Source organism: Streptopelia decaocto (assembly GCF_964273445.1).
Source record: "Streptopelia decaocto genome assembly, chromosome: 5".
Classification (NCBI taxonomy): Eukaryota; Metazoa; Chordata; class Aves; order Columbiformes; family Columbidae; genus Streptopelia; species Streptopelia decaocto.
This window is the reverse complement of record NC_138659.1, coordinates 69,441,425-69,465,400: the sequence shown is the minus strand read 5'-3', so window position 1 is coordinate 69,465,400 and position 23,976 is coordinate 69,441,425. Positions and strand designations below refer to the sequence as shown.

General features: G+C 37.9%; 1 protein-coding gene across 1 annotated transcript; it reads left to right on the top strand.

Annotated features, from left to right (window-relative positions):
* Positions 1 to 930: 930 nt before the first annotated feature.
* DHX32 (DEAH-box helicase 32 (putative)) lies at positions 931 to 23,858 on the top strand (the record flags this gene model as incomplete). The annotated part of the gene is made up of 11 exons (XM_082054572.1): positions 931 to 1,197; positions 3,789 to 3,982; positions 4,938 to 5,310; positions 7,509 to 7,754; positions 9,914 to 10,013; positions 10,147 to 10,305; positions 18,382 to 18,573; positions 19,834 to 19,983; positions 21,069 to 21,259; positions 22,135 to 22,316; positions 23,572 to 23,858. The coding sequence occupies 11 exons, from the start codon at positions 931 to 933 to the stop codon at positions 23,762 to 23,764; spliced, it is 2,247 nt and encodes a 748-aa protein (XP_081910698.1). The 3' UTR covers positions 23,765 to 23,858.
* Positions 23,859 to 23,976: the final 118 nt, after the last annotated feature.

Genomic DNA, 23,976 nt, shown 5'->3' with positions numbered 1-23,976 from the left:
GCCTCTGGAACTAAACCAAAAAAATGTTACCTAATAGTTGTGTTTCAGTACAGATCAGACAAGATTAGGAGACTATTTTGCTACTTTTGAGTCCTAAGACTTGGAGTTACTTTACGTCAGTGATTTGTTCTTCCCCCATGTTTCAAGGCCACTTCTGTTGCCCTTGAAGGATCAGAATTGGCATCTGCTCTTTTTAATATATTCAGTATATTTTAGGTTGTTAATTGCAGCAAAAGCCATTAAAACCATTAATACACAGAGTAGGCAAAAAGGCACTTTACTGCCTTGACTTTCTAAAACATGACAAAGAACGCACAATAAAAACATTGGCCCTTCCCGTCTGACACTTTGGGGCAGCAGTTCCCCCCCGTTAACCACTCGCCCGCAGCCCCCGCGCTGGTTTTGCTGCACCCAGGGGCCGAGCCCGTTGTGCCGGGATTAGCAGCCTCATGACCGTCCCTGCAATCACAGCAACCGCCCCGTCGCTCCTATTCACAGCCGCCGGAGCCAGAAAGCTCAGGCTCAGCGTGTTCTTTCCCAATTATCCTCCAGCCCGGCCGAGCAGCAGCAAAGAGCCCGAGCAAACACACCCGCTGGTGCCCACGGTCTGACTTTAACATGCGACCAAATCCTAAAAGCTACTCAGCTTCCGTTTAACATCTTGTGCTTTAATTGCTGCTATTTTGAAGTGTTTGGATCATTTTTTAGACATCTTTTCTTGCGGCTCACACTTGAAGTGTGGCAAAGAGACCACAAAGAAGGCAGCTGGAGCCCAGGACTGAACTTGTAAACCAAAGAGCTGGGAAATACTAATCCTGACGCAAGCAGAAATGGATTTCCCCAGGTTCAGGGGGCCTGAGTGATTGATCAGTACCAAGAACTCCTTCCATTACTCATGTGCTTTTGCTGGGAATAATATATGTAAGAAAAATGGAATTTCTAACCTCTTCTCCAGAGATCCACCACTTTTCAGAATTACTTGACTGCAGTGATGGTGACGAAGAGGAAATATTAATATGTGGAGATTTAGAGCTTAATCCTTTTGATGGCTTGCCTTACTCTTCCCGTTATTATAAACTCATGAAAGAAAGAGAAGAACTTCCAGTATGGAACGAGAAATGTACTTTTATGGAAAGTCTCCTTCATAACCAAATTGTGATTTTGTCAGGAGATGCAAAGACTGGCAAGAGCTCCCAGGTCAGTGCAACATACTTGGTGGGGGGTTTTTATTATTTTTAGAACATTTAATATTGTACACTTTTCAGAGGTATTATTACTATTTTACTAAACTTTTTGCCATCAATTTACTACTCACTGCTCTTGCCTCTTATTTATATTAAGCACATCAATTTCCAAATGTAGATTATACTTGTAGCTGGCTGCAGTTACCAGGGGGCTGTTTCTAGCTGAGTGCTGTATAGTATTGCAACAATGTAACTGCAGTTCAGAGCTGCAGTGAGTTTAGCAGTTCTCAGTGCAGAAACAGATGTGCAGCATCTGTTGTAATCTGAGTTATTAGAGAGGGAAAGTGACATAAAAATATTAATGCAGTCAAATATAGATTTAAAATATATAAGTATACATTGAAATACCTTTCTTCAAATATTCACAAATACTTGATGCTTACTTTACGTTTGTCCATTACAAGCCATTTTTATGTAGTTGATGATGCCTTTTGGGTTTCAGGGTAAACTGAGTACTGGAGAATAACGCTCAGACTGCAATTGTCTGACACAGTGTCATAAACAACTAATAAAAACCTCAAACTACAACGTTTTACATATTAAAGGCTAATTTTAAAAATATCAGGCCCTTTCTGAACACTGAATGAAGAGGATATGCATTAACTACAGCAGTTTAAAATTCAGAAACAAAACCACATATAAGCTTAGAAAAATTCAGTATAAAATACTCTTCTATCTATCAGTATAACTGTATTTTTTTCTTTGTATACCAAAACATCACACTTCAACCTGAAAACCTGTCAACCATGTACTTTCAAATCTATTCAGCAGACTATTTCAGCTAAAATCCCTCCCTACTGAAATTATAGGTGTATTTCCACTGTCTTCAGAGAGGTCAACCCTTAGTGTAAAATACTTTAGGACTTATTTCAAGTCAATTTAGTATTTTATCAATAATTATTCCATCTGCATTTGGCTGGTCACTATTTTATTCCTATTGAGAATTTTATTGCCTCCTTCCTAATATTGACTGAGCTTGTCATTTTATCCTCTTTCTGTCCATCACCACATTGAACACGCAGTGGAAATGGTAAACTCCACAATGCCTATGTTGGATTGAATGCATATTCTTTCTTGGAAAGTGTATTTCAGTTCTTAATAGTGCTATATTGGGAAAGAAATACAGTGGGTTTGCAGACAGGTCATAAGAGAAGGTGGAAAAAGTTCTCAGGGAATGAGGGATTGAAATCAGTAGTGCTGTGTCTCAGGGAGAAGTAATGGTCCTTCTCTCCCTTCAGCCAAAAATACACCATTACTTTACAGAGCTCATGTTAAAAGACTTCACTGAAGCCAACATCTCAGTTGATTCTAAATACATAGACACCCACCAGGACTATCAAATTCTGTCGTAATAATATATAACAACCTAAGTCTGTTACCACAGGAAGCAGAGAAGGATTTTCCAGCTGAAACACGATTGTTTATGACAGATCAGGAGAAAACTTTCCTGCAGGTAAAGCTGTAGGATAATTACTGTTGCAGGGCATCTCGTACCTGCCAGAGACTTTATGCTGGACACTGCTAGAGATCATATGTTGAACTAGAGACATCATATTTCTAACTGAAAATTCCTGTGTTCCTATAAATGGATACACACTCACCTGGTGCCTGGAATATATTTTTGGAGTGCAAAGTCTTCACCTGTTTTTATGACTGTAATTTATACAAAACAAACTTGGTATAATAATAAACTACTTGCTAAGAAATGTTAGCTTTTTGAATTGTTCTCAAACAAGTTTAATAAGATGTAACACATTGCTGGCCGTTTTTCAAACATGTTTAGAAACATAAATAAATATACAGAAATAATGACATGTGGCTGATGCACCTTGTTTGTAAATGTTGATTAAGAATCTGATACCTAATACTTTCAGTAAAATAATATTTATAATGTAATTTTACTTTCTAAGTACAGTAACACATTATTTTCTAGTGTTGATTTTCTAGTGTGAAAGTATAAATTAGAGAGCTACTGCACAAGTTTCTGGAGCAGTTCAGTTTCACTTCGCTTTGTTTAGAGTAATTAATCTGAAAATTACATCTATTTAACTCTGGCATTTGTCAGTTTGAAATCCTCTTCTTCCTAGGACATGTTTCTCATGTCAAGCACTTGAATGTGATATAGCATGGGCAGCTTTACCCCTGAGTCAGCTGAGGAGCCCCTGCCAACAACTGCACTAACATTGCTGGATCAATCAGCAGGTGCTTAAAAATGATTCTGTCAGTGTCCCCTGCTCCCCGGAGGCCAATTCTGTCCCTTCTGCAATATATTCAGACTAATCTGAGTCCAGTTGAGAAGTTGCCAGGTAAACCTGCTAGCCTGTGTCACTCCAACTCCTGACTGTTTGAGAGATTCAGGGTTTTGACATTTATTGAGGCAGATAATGTCTGTGTCAGGTGCAGCTCATCCCGTAGGAGCCAAGCAAACAGTGAGCAGTAGTGCTCAGGTTGATTAAGTTTTTCCCCACCGCCTACTTCTTTGCATTACAGCCTCTGCTAAATGTGTTAAATACCAAAGATATCCGCTATCTTATTTACTTACAGATTCCTCAGTGGTGTGCGGAGTATTGCCTTTCTGACCACTATCGACACGGCGTAGTCGTCTGCACACAGGTACACAAGCAGACAGCGGTGTGGCTGGCGTTGCGCGTCGCTGATGAAATGGATGTCAACATTGGCCACGAAGTGGGGTATTTTGTCCCATTTGAAAGCTGCTGTACAACAGAAACCATCCTGAGGTTTGTGTGCTTGGGTTTTAATGCCTTCAAACTAAGATGTAGCTTAAAGTTCTTCGCAAGTGCAAAAGTTTAACACTCCAGTCCTCAGGCTCTTCATTGCACCGCTCCACTAATATGGACGGATAACCTGACAACTGTGGGGGAACAGTGCTATAGTTGCAAAAGATTTTTGCATACAGTGGCAGGAACAAACTATAAAATCCAGAGCATAAGCCCCTTCCCAGCCATGTGGGGTCCCACTGATTCCCAGTGGAGAAGAGAACACTCACCACTTCTGAAAACCATGTTCAACTTGCTCTTCCTTGTGCATGTGCTTTCTCTTTCATGGAGAACTACATAACGCTCATCCTGCAGCACATCTTCCTGCAGCTGCTCCTGACGTGAAAGGGACGTTAATCCTATCTCATCACACGTCGAAACCCGGTTCAAGAGGATTCAAAGTCCTGCTGAGCAACACAGAAAAAAATAATATCCTTTTAAAAACCTTTCAGTAGCAGGAATAATAGGGATAAAAGTGAGGAGAGTGTTACAATATGAATTAATATCTCATTTTGGTTCTGGCACTTCCTCAAGTGTGTGTGTGCACCTTCTTTTCCTCATCTGAAAGCATTAGCTCCTCAAGACTTGGTTATGGCATGCGATATGCTTAGATAGTTTGGAAGATGAAAAGCAATCAATAGAAGTTATGATTTGAGGGCAGAAGTATTTCTTCTTTTGCCTAGAGTATCCTTTGAACCATAGTGCCATTTAGTGTCATTGAATTACATTGAGTTTCTAGCTACTTAAAGATTTAAATATGTAGCTGAGACTGTGATACCGTCTACAAAATAGACTCTCTGTTCTTATCCAGTCTTTCTTGTTAGAACAGAAAGATCCAAGCTGTCCCCAAGACCCTGAATTAATTTCTTACGATCAAATCCGAATATTCCAAGAACATTCTGACTGTATTTTGCAGATACTGCACAGATGATATGCTCCAAAGGGAAATGATGTCTGCTCCTCTTCTGAACTCTTACGGCGTTATCATCTTGGATGATGTGCATGAAAGAACGGTTGCAACAGATGCGTTACTTGGCCTTCTTAAAAACGTCTTGGTATCAAGACCAGAACTGAGGCTGGTCATACTCACTGCGCCTCACATGTCCAGCAAACTGCAGAATTACTACGGCAGCGTCCCCCTCCTCAGGGTGGAAAACAAACACCGCGCAGAGGTCGTGTACTCTTGTGGCATTCACAAAGACCACTTTTCGTCTGCACTGAGACTGCTCTTTGAGATCCACCACACGAAAGAGAAGGGTGACATTGTGATCTTTCTGGCATGTAAACAAGTAAGTTATTAACCGATTCCAGTATTTCTGATTTTAATCAGGAAACAATTTGCATCTGTGTTTTTATATGGCCTATAAATATCTTGTTGCCAGTATCTAAGACACTGGACATTGCCAACAGGTTTTATCAATTCAGGCTTTTCCTACAAATAAGTTATGGTATACACAATGCTGCATTGTATATATATTGCATAAACTAACACAAGGAACTATCAGATTTTGTGTAGGCTTAAAGAGAAGCACCAGGTAGACCATACTCTGTGTTATGCCTGTGTTGCAGGAATGGACACATGTCCAGTTTGTACAAATGTTCAACTTCACCTGAATGTTTTTATCTTAAGCCTGCTTACAAGGTTTTTCCACTTGCATTCTCCTTTGTGGCTGCAAACTCCCCAACCATTTGTGCACACAACAGCAGGAGGCAAATATCACTCCGGAGATGCTGCAGAGAATCCAGGAATCTGTATGGGCTTGGCTGTTGGAAATAGAGGCACCTTTGAACCCCCAAAGACAGCAGAGATGCCCTAAATTCACTGCTGCCAGGACTGCATCAGCATGTACTTCTCAGAAAAAAAATGACAGTACTTTATAGCTGCCAAAGCAGTCTCCCATAAAATAAACATTTTAAGACTTCAATGTTTTATAAATCATTATTATTATTATTAATTTCCTGAGAGTGATCTTCAACCATCCACTTTGTATCATTAAATCTGCTTTAGAACAATAAACTCACCTTCATAGCTCCAGGAGATAAAGACTTTTCACATGCAAAGATAAATCACCATAAAGCACCCACGTACTAATGCTTTTCACCGTAAAGATGATTAAGAAACACTTCATAATGCTAATAATCAGTTGTAAACTTTATAGACACAGATTTTTTTTTAATTGGCAAGTCCTACACAATACTAAAATAATAATTTCTTTCTTGCCGAGAAGATAGTACTTAGTTCTCTCCCTGACGATGAACAAAACACTCATTATGAACTGTTACCACATAGTTCCCATCCCATGCACTCTTGTTTAAAGTTTCCTGCTACTAACTCAATGTTCCCCAACACTCAACTGTCTTTTAAACTGAACAGAAGTATGAATAAACTAAGGACATTAAGATTTATGTGTTGTCTTGGTGCCAGCCTTGCTATTAGATGCCACTGTCATATCTTTATAAGAATTTTTACTGAATACATTCAACCTAGCAGCACTATGAATGTAGTGGCACTCCCCAATAGAAACTCAATCCAGTTTTTCAATTTTGAAAAATGTCTGCGAATAAAAACACTTTAAAAACCCAACAAAATCCTTTTCAAACTGAACAAGTCTACAGCTGATTTTGGTATACCTTTAAATAAATTGCTCACAACAAAAATGATTTTATATGTTTAAAAAAGACTAAAACAACAACAACAAATACCTTTTATAATTTATAGTTGACCTCTGAATTTCTGGACTGTTTTCAAGGTGATATTCCATTAGCACAGCTTAGGAACATTTCTTGGACTTCATGAATTTATTAAGTCTTCACAGTGTTTATTAATCACTAGGAAAAAAAACACAAAGAAACAAACACCCAAACCTTTATAATATTTATATCTTCTTAAACATAATAATTAAGGTAAAGTAGGGAACGTCACTCAGGCACCCCATGTGAATAACTTTGATTCCAGCAGAGAAGAAACCACTCTGGGCACACCAGTGGGGTACTCGAGTAGCCGCTACAGCATCGTCAGCCCTACACACACCATAAACTTGCACCAAACTCTTGCGCACTAAATCACTGATATAGATGCATCCTACGTGTCCTATATTTATAAAGTTTAGTAACCTCTTCCTAATTTCTCAGCCTTGCTATTCCTACACTATATTTTTGCACAGCTGTCTTCCCCTGGAGGCTGGTTTGGATATGATTAAAGTCAGAGAAGATTATTTTGAGAACTGCAGAAGAGAAAAAGATATTTCAAAAAACAGCTCGGTGTTCCCCTGGTCTATATTTTGCGGATGCATTCAGTAAATTCTCACACATAGTTCCGTTTCCTTGTTTCCCCTTTAATTATTAATCATGTAAAATTTGAATGTTGTTATAGTTTGATACATAGTTAACACTAATTTTAGAATTTAAAAGTTGTTTTAAAATTAAATATTGATATTTGTGTTTCAAACTCACGAGGAAAAAAACCCAATCTTTCTCCTGATTACAGGAAATTGAACAAGCTTACCAAATGATCAGACAGGAACAGTCTAACTTAAATCCTGACCTTGGAGAACTCATCCCTGTTCCTTTATACCCCACAAAACAAGACCTAATTCCTAAGCCAAACCAAGACAAAGAGAAACGCTGCAAAAAATACAGAAGAAAAGTGCTACTCACCACAAGCTTTGGAGAACCTTTGATTTGGATTAAAAACGTAACCTTTGTCATTGATGGTGGTGTTGAAAGCAGAAAGGTTAGTGAAGTTAACCACAATCAGAATGCCAAAATGAATTATGCATAAGTCTTTTTTACAGGGTGGGGGAAAGGGAAATGTACAGCTAATAGACTGATGCAAATGGTTTCTAGAGGATCAAATACTTTTCTGTTCTTTCATCAGCCAGACTCTGTAGTATTTCCAACATTCAAATTAATAAAATCTAAATAACTTTCATGGATATCTCATGTGAAAACCAAGCAAAAATCCCACAATTGCTTCTTAAATTCAGTTAGAAAACATATTTAAAGTTTCTAAAGCCAGATTAATACTCCCAGCTGAAACCACCATTCATTTGGGCACCAAACTAATGACATTTCATTTTAAATTATAACCCACCTTAGTTTTGGCATATTAGTTGTAGTTATGTCTTCAGTATCTTGTAGACAGTGCAAAACACAGTCAGTTCTTGGCTACCTCTTGGCAGACAAATTGGTTTAGTAGATTAATCTCATCCCTTGTTTAATAATTAAGTAATAAGCGTAGTGCCACAGATCATACACCAGCCAGAGATGTTCACACTGGGAACCACCCAAGCACCTCAAAATGCTGCCATTTATCAAATTAACCTTTGAACTTCTACAGTTCATTCGAAGTATGGCCTCAAGTCTTGTTTTCTACACCATCCTGGGAAGGACTAGTGCAGCTGCAAAAAATACCTCTTCTTTCTTTCATTTATACAAAATAGATGTCCTAAAGAGTCACTGACTATGTAGGAACAAGACATGACATGAATTGGAAAGCTGCACTACTACAGGCTTTGTAACTGTCCTACATGTTTGACTACTCAAAATAAATATTCCAGTAGTAGGCAAAAGAAACAATATAATTGAGTTTCTTTATATAATCCAGAATGGAATCAGCAAAATTGAAGTGTTCCTAAAAGTCTGGATTGGGGAACATTAATCCTTGGGAGCTACTACTACTACTACCTCTCATTTTCATTGCACAAAACTGTGTCTAACACTGTCATTTTTAAAGGTTTTAAAGGTTTCTAAAAGGTTTTAAAGGTTTTACAGGTCAAGAAAAAAAATGCACTTTTGTGTGAAACAAACAAAAGCCTAAAAGTAGTTTTCAATTAGACCATGCATCATTTATTTCTGAAACTCCAGTTATCCTGTGTGATGGAAATGAATCTCACTTCCACTTAATCTGAAGCCCAAAGTAAAATTCAGCACTTCCAGACCTCTGTGAATCATAAAGATGAAGCAATGGGCACAAACCAGTTTCAGCCAACCACCAAGTTACCTCTATTGGTTATATAAATTTTACCCTTTAATTCAATTATTTTTTCCTAACAGCTGAAGTTTAGTCCTCTAATATTAATTTCTCAGCAGTCCAAAATCGCCTTCAATCCCTATGGCTGAAAGTCAGCTGAGCATACAGGGAAGAGGCAAAGTTTTGTGCAGAACAAAATCCTGTGCAACTTTTGTAGTTGGGATATATCATAAAGTTACCCAGAGAAAAATAAATTTGTCCCCTGCACTGAAGCACATTTTATCTTTTTTTATTAAAACCCTGCATAAAGTAGACAAAATCGATGCAGATGACATGACCAGAAAGTTGCCTTACCCAGATATTATATCTCTTGCCATATATTTTACTACAGAAGCTTATGGACATCATCTGGTAGTCAGAACAGTGAATGAATCAGCTCCTCAGTTCCATCCAAAAAGTACAATTAAGAAAAAAGAAAGCAAGGTGTGTTCCATCTTTGATATAGTCCTTGTCTCCTGTACTCAACTGACAGATTTCAGTATTATGACAAAAATCTGGAGTTATGGAAAAAAAAAGTTATTAGACAATGTTGGTATTCTGCCATTGGAAGAGAGAAATAATATTTTTGATGCTTTTCTTGATGATACCATAGATATACATTTTGTGCTTTAGTGAGGTACATTTCTTCAGAAAAAGACACTTATCTGAGAGTATACTTACAGAGTTATTGCAAAACCTGTCTGTCAATTTATCAAAGTGCTGACTGCTCTCATTTCCAAGCCGGTGAAATATGTGGTATAAAAAGAAATGAAACTGCTACTGTACTTTCTGCAAAATGACCTAGACAAGAATTCAATACAGACCATTAATATTTTTGTAGTCTTCACTTATCTGATGCTTAATATCTCTTTCATTTAAAGGTGTACAATCCTAGAATCAGAGCAGACTCTGTTATAACGCAGCCTATCAGCCAAAGTCAAGCAGAGATGCATAAACAAATTCTGGGCATGTCTTCAACAGGTAGAATTATTAGCTCAAAATTTAAATCCATTAGCACAAATTATTAATAGAATCAATGTGGCAATGCAAAAAAAAAAAAAAAAAGAAAAAAAAGGTGAAAGAAAAAAAGTAATTTTCTTGAAATCTCTTGCAGGAAAACTTTTCTGCTTATATCCTGAAGAATTTACACAGAAAGAAATGAAACCACATCTACCAGCCAAAATACAGGAATCAAACCTCACCAGCACGGTTCTGTTCCTCAAGAGGATGGATATAGCAGGCTTAGGACACTGTGACTTCATAAGCACGCCAGGTAATGATGATGCACCAATTTTCCATATTGTTATTATTATTTTGGCAGTTATTTAAAGATTAATTTTGACCTGTTATTCACAGTACCATTTTTTATTGAAGTACGTGTAATAGTATTGCTGCTGCTTTTACCACTTGCCTGCAAGGAAAGTTCACAATGCAACAGTTGCGCTTAGAAAAATGGTACCATGTATGAGCTGTTTGCTCTGAAAGGGGCCACAGAGTATCTGAATGGAATTGGAATGAAAAAAACTAAAAAGAATACTAATTAAAAAAAACAAAAATCAATATTCCAAATATCTTCTCATCTAGGTTCCATATTATTTTCCCAGAACACACAAAGAAAATTTGTGCCCCTTTGTACAAAGCATTGTGCTGATATCTAACAAAATACATTCCTTTAATCAAAAGTTTACAACCCAAATAAACCGCTGCTGTTACCTAGGCAATATATTTGGAGGAAATCAGCTTTCTTCATATCCTCCAGCATCTCCCACTTCGAATTTACAATAAGCTGTTTCTTAAGAACAATATTGTTTATAAAATAAACAGGAATAAACTTTCATTACTCACAGGGAATACTCTGAATTTGGAGGCAAGAGTGTGAAGACAGTGGCTGCTGGGTTTTTTTAACCATTTTTTTGACTCCTTATTTTAGGGCTTTTTCTAAAGAATGATTTTCTCCTGTGTATTGAGCTGCCACAAAACCCAAACACCACTGCAAATTCTGCTGTTGACTTGGCGCCAGTTAAAGTGAGGGAAATAGCACTGATTTCACTGGTTCGGCTATCATGTGACCTATCATTAGTTTCATTTGTGATAATTTTCCAGTGCAAATAGGAATAATTCTTATATCATCCTCCTTTTCCTCATGCAACAACACAAAATTAGAACAATTGCCTGTCTCCTATGTGTTGTGCACCATAATTAAGTGATTAGTAATAAAGAGTTTAATTCCCACTGTCGGATGTTGTGATAGATTGTAAGTGGAATTTTTTAAGTTGTAGGTGGAAATTTTAAGTAGAATTTATTCTGCTTTTCCCTTGTCTGCCTGTTCAGCAGAAACATGCCTGAAGAAATCTGAAAAACCTTCACTAGTCTGAACGTAGCTAATTCAAGAGTGATGAGAATCAGAGTATTTCGGCCTTGTGAGTGTTACTCCTGTGTTGAATCTAAGAAGCCGTCACGGAAAATGGATATGGGAAACAGTTGGCTTCCACTTAGATTTATAAAGTATTTAAAAAAAAAAAAAGAATTAGTCTGTAATGTCTTAGTGCTTTTACGGGATATGGAGCAAGTTGTTCTTGAACTGTAGAATGAATTAGTCAAGTTACATTTGGAAAAGCATTCAGTATTTTTGGATTTAAAGGCACAATGGAGACATTTGGTATTCAGAGAGAATTAAATGCTAGAGGCACTTAAGGATTTCACAGATGTAAGAATTCTAAGATTTGTCTGGATTTTTGAGATAATGCAGCTGAAAAGAGCATCTGGTTCATGTGTACAAAATTGTAAAGGCATTTGATGAATGCATCAGCTCTACTTGGACGGGCATCAAATATGAAAAAGTTTTTCCTAAAGAGATCAAAAGTCCGAGGTCTGTGTATTGAAAGGTTTGAGGAATTACTGAAACAGTGTGAGGAATGTTAGACAAACTGTTTGAATAACGTAAAAAATCCCACTAACACTGCAGGGGGTCCACTGAAAGGAGATGAGAAAGTCTGCACCATTTCCTGGTCTCCTTCCCATATTAAGGCCCCACGTAATTAAACATTTGAAACATTGCTTTAATTGTCTAGTAAAACTCCTCCTTTATCCTCAGATAGATCACACGTCAGCTTTCTTTGCCTTGGGGCTTCCTTTTTGCCACTTCTGAGCAGGCAACAAACCTCTTTCCTACTAAAATGTCATCTCCCTACCGCAGTTCTCCAGAGACGACTATAAAGCTCACACAGACAATACAGAGAGTGTGAAATACCTGGTGTGAAATACATTTGCCTGAAAGACACAGGACTACTGAAGTCAGCACATGTGGAAGAGGAGTGAGTTATTCTATTAGACCAACTGACAGAACTCAAAACAGATGTCAAGCTTTCAAGCACATAAAACTTTTGGGCCTTTCATCCTCCTGAGATCTTTGGGTCAATGATTTTGGCCTGTGAAAGCCCAAGTTTTCTCATTCTGTGCACACTCTTAATATCTTGAATTAATCTGTATTTGGCAAGCACATAGAATCGTAGAATCACACTCTGCTGCAGAGCTCTCCAGTGGGTAAAGCTGCATGACATCTTCCAGCAGCAGCAGGGAAGCCCTTGGAGTCCTTGATGGAAACTCCAAATACCTCTGGTACCCAGATAAAGGGGGGCCCTGAAGCTTTTGACTACTGGGTGTAAGATCAAATAGATGTTACACCTTTCTGGATGACGGACTGCAGAGCAGCACTGCGAAGGAGGCAAAGAGAAGAGCCATGAGAGATAGAAAACATCCTCTCTTAAGCAAGAGATTTTAGCTTTCCAAAAAGGCTTCACTGTCTTTGCTGCAGTCATTCAGCTGCATAAACCTTCTGTAACCTGAAGTGATGAAGAAGGCTGAGGAAGAGGAGGAGGGGTCTCTGAGATGAGATTCACAACCTAAGTGATAAAGATGAGCAACAAAACTCACAAAACAAGAAGTGTGGCTTTTCAAACCCTAAGGAAACTCCTGGGCATAACGGAATCATAGAATCATTTAGGTTGGAAGAGACCCTGAAGATCACAGAGTCCAACTGTTACCCACCCCTGGCACTAACCCATGTGCCTGAGATCCTCATCTCCATGCCTGTTAAGCCCTCCCAGGGATGGTGATTATTCTCATCTACTAACAACGTACACAAAACAATTTGCCCACCCTCAACCAAACGTGGCAAAATATCAACTGGATCCCAAAACGCCCACAAAGGAGCAAACAGAAAGACACAGCAGTAATTCCACATGCTCCATGTGACCTGGCCAAATGAAGTGCTGTTCAGAGCACACAGACACTAAACCCCAAAGAGCCTTTCTGTTTCTGCCCAGCACAGGTCGGCCTGGGTTTGGCTATTCTGTGTCTCTTCATCTCCTTGGACTCCATTTCCCTTTGATTAAAGGGAATAAACACACGGCAGCATCTCCCACGTGCCACATGTGCCACAGGCTTTCCTACGTGCCCTTCCTGTTCAGCTCACATTTGCAAGTTTTCTTTGCAATTGAAACAGATGGAGGCTTTGGGTTTTGTGTTTTTTTCAACCCAAGGCAAATTTCTCCTCAACAAAATAATGAGAGATGACAGAGCAATGTATGGACATGAACTGGTGAACAAACAGATCAAAAGCACACTGAAATTCATAGCAAGAATTCACAGACAAGTACTTCACAGTCTGTTCCCTGTACATAGAGAACTTAGAGCAGATAAGTAAAAAACCAAAAATTACGTCAGTAAAACATTTTATTTCTGCTCAACAATGTGCACAAGTTGTTGGGTTTTTTTCTGCTGCTCTTTGAGGAAAAATAAAAACGTGGATTAACTCTGACTCATTACTGCATTATGAAAGCAACAAACATGTCAGGCTTACAGCTGCTGCATTTAATTCACGCGATAATCGAGATGAGCAAATGCAGCAGACTTGTTACCCTTTTTAGAATTCATGAGCCATATGAAAATGTATTTGGCACTGCAGTTCTGAAGTGCATTATTTGAAATCCTGTGACACTATAGTAGGGATGTCTTTACATTTTTATCAGCTAATCAGCTAGATCTTTACTGTGTTACATAACTGAACAAAAGAACTTCTTTCCCTTGGATTGCAGCAACATTATGTATTTTTGTCAATCACTGGAAAATCCTTATTTAAACTATGTAAATCAGTATAAAGATGAAGCCATGTGAATTTTCTGTAAGAAACCAAGGTGGAAGCAGTTTATAGGTTCTGCATTCACGCAGAATTACCGTAAACAATTTTCAGATTAAAATATTTGTTGATGGTCATTAGTACCATGACATTGGAGAGCTATTGCATTATAACCCCACTGAGAATATATTGCCACAATATCCATAATAACAAGAGTTGTTTCAGAAAGAAAATCTGTGTATTTTTTCATTACAGATTGTCAAAGACAGAAACCCAATGTGCCACATAGAACAGGGTATCACAAAGAGCATCCTAACAATGGGAAGGCATAGCCCTGTACTGTGAAAACTGAACTACTCTCATGTCACTAACTAAAGAATAATAAAGGAAACCAAAGTGATTAAAAGATTTTTATGCCATTATATAATAACCTTTACATTATAATCTTTGCGGATATGTTGCACAGTCATGTGCGTGCTTTGAGGGTGACACAACACAGATAGAAAACCAGCTTCACTGAACAGTCACTGCTACCCCTGGTGAGTGGCTGGAACTTGAGATGTTCATGTTGGGAAAATGCATGTCAGGCTGTGTCCTGGCCGTCCCTGCCGACACAAAACCACAGTCTGGTCCATTACCAGCCAGCCTGGGGGGGTGAGGAAGCAGCATAAGGACTGCAAAGTATGAGTTTGGAGAAGTAATTTTAAATGATCAATTATAACTATCATTTCAGAATAATAGTTATAGAATTGGTAGCGTTGGAGCATGGTAAACTCAAAAAAAAAATCAGAAACTATAGGGGAAAAAAAGAGAATCCAGATAAAACCTGCACACAGAAGCTTGCAGAAGGAAAATCTTTGTGTAATTGGCACTAGATTTCTCCTTATCTTCAGTTTGCTATCCATGGAACAACATTAAAAAACAATAACAGAAAACCCCATTCCCCAGAACTGTTCTCCCCGCAGTAATTACTGTGGCAGTTCTTCATGCCGTTCATCCTAACAGAAGCTGGCAAAACTTGTGATTTGCCAGGCAGTGAATCAGCTCCTTAAAGACAATGTGCCTTCCCCAACATTCATTTCAGCTCTAACTTTATGACAGTTACTCCTATGGAATGAAAAGTTCTATCAAAAAGCAGGTATTTTACCTAGTCAAAATTTTCACAGAGCAGGAGACCAGAACACAAGCCTTGTGATAAGCACTATATGGCAGTTAAATGGATGATTTAATAATGATGAAATTTACGATTCGTTCCTAATATTCACTTATCACAAAACTTTCGGCGAATCGCTAAATCGGTTGCTTCCTTATGCAACAAGAACAATACTTTTGTATTTATTTTACCACACAGTGAGCGCTTCAATTTCAGCCACCTAGGACATGACACTGAAAAGATTAAAGGTGCAGCCACCTTTAGAAACGTAATTTACTCTGTTCGTGTCAGTCACAAAAAGCAAATAATTTAATCTCAAATCAACTTTGAACCCTCGGATAAATCATTTCAGTGCTACCAATAACATTTAGCTACATATTTGCTTTAATAAGCCTAAGAATGATCAAGAGTGGGATTGTATTTATATAAAACTGGTCAGACAAGTCCAGAGCAACCCAGTCTTAAGCAGCCAAAAAACAGGCAAGGGAAAGAAGATATCACATAAGGAAATACCTTTTGAACTTCCAGGGATGTGACATTTTCTTGTTGAAAGCACAGGACACATCTTGAGAGCTTCTTTTTAACTTTGCTCCTGTGCAAGCAGCAGCTGAGTCACAAAGCCTTGCGGTTTGCCTCGATGGCACCAGTCAGCAGGGTTGCCAAGCAGCCCTAAAAATAATGATGCTTGCTTGAAATCATTATAAGACAATGGAGATTTCCATTCTTTAAAGAAAATATCTAAACATTTACACTAATTTTGTTTTACCATAGTTTTTATTTAAATATGAACCATACCATGAAGAACTCTCAAGTGAGCATTTGATGTTTTTTATACCTCAAAATGCAAACCTATATCTGAAAGCCCTTTTATTTTTTTTTACTGTTCCTTCATCTGCTTAATCTACATTTACTATCTTGTCCTTTCTAACACAATAAAACTCCAGAAGTCTTTCTTCTTTTTTTTTTTTTTTTAGGCTCATAGCAAAATAGAGAAGTAATTTGTGCTTATAAATCTCAAGGCAACTAACTCTAGGGCATAAAAATGCAAATTACTGATGCTACCAGGGGATTGAAATTGGCTGCCATATAACCATAAATTTTCTAATTCTAGCACAAACTACTTTGTTGATTTCTGGAAATTAGCTTTCCATGATTTCCTAGTAAGTACTATATGTCTGAAAGAGCACTTTACTCGCCCAGTATTTTCAATCACTGATACTTATTTCCTGTCACTGACTCTTATTCTTCATCCGCTGTTACTTTTAATTCTTTAAACATCCTAAGTATTTTCTTCTCAGACACTTCAGCTTTTGCAAAAGCTCATCTTGTACCCCATTAAACCTCCTATATCTGACAATGAATGTTCTCTCTAGACAGAAAGCATTCACGTTGTACAGGCAAAGATATGAACTAATACTGAAATGAAACAGGTCCACAGTTTGGACTGGAATTCATAGGTGCCTGAGAGAATTTCTCTGAAAACCAATAGCGTTTTGAAATTAAGGGAAAGCACAACACTACTAGATTTACATGGTGGAGAAGTTCTGTAGAAGTTCATGTAAAGGGAATTAATAGACTATTTTTCCCTTCAGACATTAGTAACAGAAAATGAGTTAAAAACAAGTGTTTGGTTGCTTCCCATTTTACTTTATTCTTTACTTCATTATAACTAGTTAATTACAGTTTAATTGAAGTACAAACCCAAACTCAATGATATTCTTGCAGGAAGGCAGGGCACCTCAAGTGGGGTGTTATGGTTAAACGTGACATACCAGCTCCTTCAGGCTTTCCTGGCTTTTAGTCTTTATGATGCAGAAGCAGCCTGTCAAAGATAAGTTCCTGTTCATAATGAATTCAAGAAACAAATTATTTCTAGTCATCTAATAATTAAGATACAAGAACATATACACACCCTGCCTGTGTAGGTAGCTGTGACTGTATTTGTTGTTGGTTTTGTTTGGTGGTGGGTGTGTTTGTTTGATGTTTGTTTTTTTCAAAATTTAGAGATTTATTTCAACATTAATCTGCAAACTGACAGCAGCCTGCAGAAGCCTGGAAAATTGAGAGTGCGGTCATCAGTTTCGCACTGCTGGGTGTGCTTGGCTGAAGAGGCCAAGTCCTGCTGTAGTGGAATTTTTGCCACCAACTTCAATGGGACCAGAATTTAAGTCGTTATCCATAAAACAGAGAGAAAATATCAAGCAGTTCATTAAAGTGGAATAAGGAGAAAGTTGCTGCAATGATAGGAGAGCAGTTATGAATTTAAATTATCTGGCACTCATAAAAGATATTGACCGTTACAATAAGATCTGGACTAGAACTTTATGTTTGAAAAGAGCTGTGAGGAAAGAGCCTTCACAGTTCAAGAGTTCCCCAATTTCCACCAATGTCTTTCATGCTCTAGCAACTACTCTTTGGAGTGTAGACTTGACAAGTTGTACTCAGCTCTCAGGTTCACTCTGTCTGGCCCCAGAACTGTAGTCACCATGGTTGCACATAAAGCTCTTCTATGTCTATTTTGCCAAAGGGAGCCACTTTCATCAACAGCAGATTTCCTACAGACCTTCTCAAGTTCTCATTTGAAGCACTGATTTGTGTAATCCTGGCCTTTCAGAAACATTATAATCCTCTTTCCTAGAGCTGTTGTGTATCTCCCAACACCCCTCAAAGGTGAACACCTCGCTTTAAAAAGAACAAACGCGAACACAAAAATCACCTGAGGACTGCCAACAGCACAGGTTTTTGCTGTAGCCTGGCTGCATTACACTATTCAGCACCCACTGTGTCTTGATTTTTGACAAAAACCGCTCTGAGAGAAAAAAAAGATCAGTTATTTGCAGCCCTATAATTGTTACCTCTTATTTTCTTCTTTCAGAATGCTCTCAGCCTTCCATTCATCTCATTTATTACTTATTCTTCTTACCAGTTGTCAAACGATAGAAAATGACTTTATCATTTTCACATAGGAGATATACAACTGAAATATTACAATGAGAATTCAGGCATTCATTTATATGTAGCCACTCTCAAAAATTTGAATTATCTTTTCTTTTTTTTAGCTCCTGAAAGCCTGATGCAGGCTTTGGAAGATCTCGATTATCTAGCAGCCCTGGATAATGATGGAAACCTTTCTGAATTTGGAATTATTATGTCAGAATTTCCCCTGGATCCACAACTGTCAAAGTCAATTCTGGCTTCATGCGAATTTGAGTGCGTGGATGAAATGCTCACCATTGCGGCCATGGTAACAGGTACTCAGAAATAATGTCTTACTGCACGGCTCGTGCCACCTGCCAAATCCATCTAGACACTTTCAAAGTCTATTCACAAGGGCAACCCAAAGGCAAACTTTTGTTATTCACATCCTGCTATTTTCAAGTAAATTAATATCCTTGGCTGTTTAAGTCTTTACTTTAAGCAGGCAATGACACACAAGTAATGAATTCATAAGGAGCACTCCAATTCCATGCTTCAGATACACCATTAACTTCCAGCCTTTTGTCAGCAAGCGTACACAGAACATCCCTTCCAAATGAACCTTCTTGTCTCATATTCATATACATTTGTTACAGAACCAAGCAGCAAATTAGGGGAAGTTCTAATTACTAACAATATTGAACTGTTGACCTACAAATAATTACTTTGTGCTCATTTTTCTCCACTTCAAATATTTCATAACGCTAACATAACCTTAAGTCTCCATACCATTCTGTCCTGATGGATCCCTCTGCGGCTACACGGCACTATGAGACAAACAGCTAGCACCAAACACTGGACATGTCAAATCTGAAACAAGAACATTTATATTAAAAGGTTACTATAATAACTATAGAACTTCTTTCATTTGATGTGACAGAGCTTTCAAAGCAAAGCATAAACCCCAGATATTTAAAAGCTATTGATTCGGTGCAAGCTGCTATTGAAATATAAATATATCAAAGATGCACAGAATCAAAGATTTTAGGATAACCGAGAGGAGGGTGACTCCAGAAGAAGTTCACATAGCAAATAATGACAATAACTTCTCAGTATCTCACCAGAGAGTGCAGCACAGGGCTGGATTTTTTCAGGTCTCAGTGTTGGACAGTGATGCTGGCTCCAGCAACATTCAGCTGTCTCACTTCTCTCCACAGTAGCCTCCTAACCATACAGCACAATGCTACTTGTTTTTATGGCATAATTCTAGTACAGGAGCAAATTAAGGCATTACGTCCATAGATTTCTTTCTACATTAAAGAAACCATATGCTGGGATTCTGGATAAATTGGATCATGCCATTATGTAAGAGAAAGCTGCTCACCACCTTTTGTGTTTACTGCACAAATGAACTAAACGAGACTGAAAGAACATCCATATAAATAAAACCTTAGTCAATGCAATATACTCAGTTCTCCAACAGCAATCCAACACTGAAGGTTAAAGGGAACTGAGAAAGGAAAAAACCCAAAAATATCGGCGGAGTTACTATTTCTGCATGTCTCTTATTAACTGCTGACTTTTTTTTTTCTAAGCTCCTAATTGCTTCTTACGCGCACCTCCTGGAACAGAAGAGATTGCTCTTACTCGCTGGCGAAAATTCTCACACCCGGCAGGAGACCACTTGACTCTTATCAATGTCTTCAACGCCTTCAAGGAAGCCAGTGCAAAGCCCCCAAGCCAATGTGAGTGTACCCATACCAGACCCAATGAGGCACGTTGTAACCAATTCGGAAAAAAAAACCAAAATAAATGAACATTGTTGGCATTTAGTTCATAAACCTTTTCTGAAAGTTTCTTGCTGAAATTTGCAGAGAGAATAGAAACCCAAGATAATAGCTATTACAAATACTAGTTTATTAACTAACTGAAAGTGACCTAGGACAGCGTACCTCATCCAACAAGGATACCAGCACTATTACGATTGTCATTTGAAATGATGTTGTACAAAAACAGAAAGATGGTTCCTCCTGTAAGAGCACATAATCTGGGTTTAAGATGTGAAATGACATAAAACACAGTTGAGGAGGGACTTGATTCCCCCTAGCAGCCTAACAATTCTGATGGTTTTGTGACAGCTGTCAACTAAAAGGCAAGTTGAAGGGAAAAAATTGAAGGTAGTAAGGTTCACATTTACAAGAAACTAAATAAAAGCAGGGGACTGCACAGCAGACAGCAGCTCTTCGCAGCACTCTCCTGGGCTCAAACTCTGGTTCGTTTAGCCTGGGTTCAGTACTGAGACACTGAAGTGACAGATTTGCATGTACCACGCAAAAACTGAGGCCAGGAGAGTAAGATTGTTTCACATTTGGTGATGCTGAATGCTGGAGGGGTCCAAGAGAACCTGTTCTTTACCAGCGTGAAGGATCATCACCAGCATTGCAAATGTGATTTCAGTTTCATATCCTGGCCTGAATCCAGAAAGCATGAAAAAACAGTTGCTATTCATTGTATTTGAAGCTACGACTTTTTTTACAGACCAATTAGGGAATTTTGAAGATTTTTATTCAGCAAAATATAGTTAAAATACCATTAAATTAAGTAAGGATATCAAGTATTGCCCACTCACTTTACAAGCAAGATCAATGAGCCTAAGTTGTCCAAATAGCTCTGTTATCAGAATTTCGGGCCGCTTTGACACAGCTACTCAGTCCAAAGTGGTTTTTTATCTATTGCATGAGTCAAAGAGCATTTTACAGAGCAGAACCTGTGGACAGTACCTATCAGTAAGACTTTGCTTTAACTCCAAATACGTTTTTTTCCTCCACAGACTACAGTAATGAGAAATGGTGTCGTGATTATTTTCTAAGCTGTTCTGCACTGAGGATGGCAGAAGTTATCAGAGCTGAACTAGTAGAGATTATGAAGCGTATTGAACTTCCCATTTCAGAACCAGACTTTGGATCAAAAGAAAATATACAAAGCATTAAGAAATCTCTCTTATCTGGTTACTTTATGCACGTAAGGAAAAATATTGTGGTTTCGTCTTACTGCATTGTTAACTTACATAGAATGCTTCCAGAGAACTTAAGTTTGATAGTGAAATCTTTTGATCGTCAGAAGGGATAAAAGCCATTTTTCCACAGCGCATCAAACACTTCTGCCAATTCCCATCTTCTCTCTGGGGTTCAGCTATCACAGCACCAAGTCCACACATTTCACTACGAGAGGAAAATTGTCAATATGCCTTTCACTCTAAGAACTCTTTTACCTCAAAAATTCTTTAACTTGTAATGTTCTCTCAGGCATTATTTCCTTTTTGAAGATGTTTTTGTGAAAATACCCTGGTAACAGAGAATTGACTTGTTAGGTATACATGGCACACAGCTTTCTTCACCTCAACCAAATGAGGCACCTTAACTGTAACTGTAAACTTAAACAAGAAAGATTAATTTATCCCCATTTGAAAACATGTTTTCCTTCACATCACTATGCTCCAACTAAATACAAGAACGACCCCTCTAAACTACACTACTTCAAGTGCCCGGCCACACATTGCATTTTAAAGCCTCAGAATTCTTTGAGAGTACATCTGTTTTCACACAGAGCCTCCAAAGCCAAGCTCAGATATTTACTATATCAGCCTGCCCTCATTTGCTGCAGACAGTTTCCTTTCAAATATGCAGATGGACATTTTCTTTAATTCTAAGCCTCATTTCATAGCATCCAGTCCCTAACTTTCCTGTGGAAATTTGGGAAAAGGTTTAAGCTCTCCAGTTGAAAGTATCTGAATACAAGTTTCATTCCTGGTTTTAACAGAATAGGCAAACACTGATCTATGCATCTTGTATTACACATTCAATTAAGTAATGGATAACCCTTTGCATTTTTTTTAGATTGCTCGTGATGTAGACGGCTCAGGCAACTATTTAATGTTAACACACAGACAAGTGGCCCAGCTTCATCCCTTCTCATCATATTCTAACACCAGAAGGATTCCTGAGTGGGTTTTATTCCACGAGTTTAGCGTATCGGAAGACAATTCCATCAGAGTCGTTTCTGAGATATCACCCGAGCTGTAAGTTAACAATGATGAAACTGTTGCTTACTCATAGCTCTACCACAAAAATGTAACCTAAGTCACAGGCAGGGTAGGAGGTGTGTGTACACCGAGAGCAATGCTTGGAGAACTCAACCATAGTCATCTTCTAATTTCCTTCATCTCTGTCATAAAAATAGCTATCTTCTGGTTCTGCTGAGCAAATATTCTAAGTATAACTGATTCACTCTAGGTAAGGATATTGGTTTACAAAAAAAAAATTTAAAAATTCAGTAAAATAGGTGTTAAAAAGACAGTCTTCATACCTAGTCAAACAAGAGGAGCTGGCATCACTGGAAGGGTGAAGAAATTGTTGGTTTTCACACTTTTTATATTCACGAGTGAACATACGTGGAACAGATTTTATTTCTTTGTTGCCATTTTGTTGTGTCACTGCGTGTAGCTTTGCTTGGTATCTTCATTTTCATTCAGGACACTCACTGAATTAGAGCTCGGAACTATTAAAAAAGGGAAGAACTGTGATCTCACACCCTTACTACTCTTTTCATGCAAAACTAAACATCATTTAAGTCAGCCTTTTGTTTTTCTTAACATGTTCAGGTACTGAAGTAAGTCTCAACATCTGCCACTGTAATCATGATCAATTAATCCATTGAAAAAACACCTTACAAGTAGCAAAAGTTCTTCTAAGGTGAAATATACATGAAAAAAAAAAAGGAAGAGTTAACACAGCACTGTGCTCATAGACTAATCCAGCTGGAAATTTGTTTGTTCCCTGAAAAGCTATTTTCCAGCAAATTTTTTTCTTGACATGTTTTATGTACCCAGCAGCTAAATCACCCCATAAACTGTTTATAGATTCAAGAAAAGAGAACAGACTTTCTTCTGCAAAAATCTCTTTACACCGAGAATATCCATTTCACTGTCCTATCTTTTCTATTTTCAATGTTTATAAGAGAGTTCTTTCATATTTTTATTGAACCAAAAATATGTGCTAATCCAGAAAAAAAGTACTATTTAATGCAATTGGCAGCACTGAGAACTGAACGCCAATCACCTCAAGTGTAGACTGAGCACGTTAAGTGCAAGGGTAATGAAAGCACAAACTGCTACTACATCTTGCAGAGATTTTTGGGTTTGAGTTGAAATACAACTTTGTAGCTGTATGTATCAGCATTTGCTGGTGTCTTTTGCACAAGCCTGGAAACAGCTATTCAAACATTGCAGAATTCAATTAAAAAAATAATGCTGTTTTGTCTTATTTCCTCACCAGGTTCGTGGAGCTGGTACCTCAGTATTATTTTAGCAATCTTCCTCCTAGTGAAAGTAAGGATATTCTGCAGGAAGTGATCAATCACTTGTCACCTGTTTCAACCATGAAGGAAGAAGAGAAAACTAACCATGACAGCAAAGAAAATGAAAAATTTCCCCAAACTCCCACTGAACAAAGATGTGTTGTTCAGTGATTTTAGACTGAACTATCATATATTGGACAAATATAAATAAAACCAGTCTATATCGTATACATCTTCATCTTAACTCATGTAATTATTTTGCATTTTTGACGTACGTGTATTTAAAAGAAGAAACATACAGAAAAAGCACTCTTCTTAAGAAAAGGAGTTGCATGCATTCTTTTGTAACAAAAATATACTGTTTAGGTTTGGTTGTAAACACA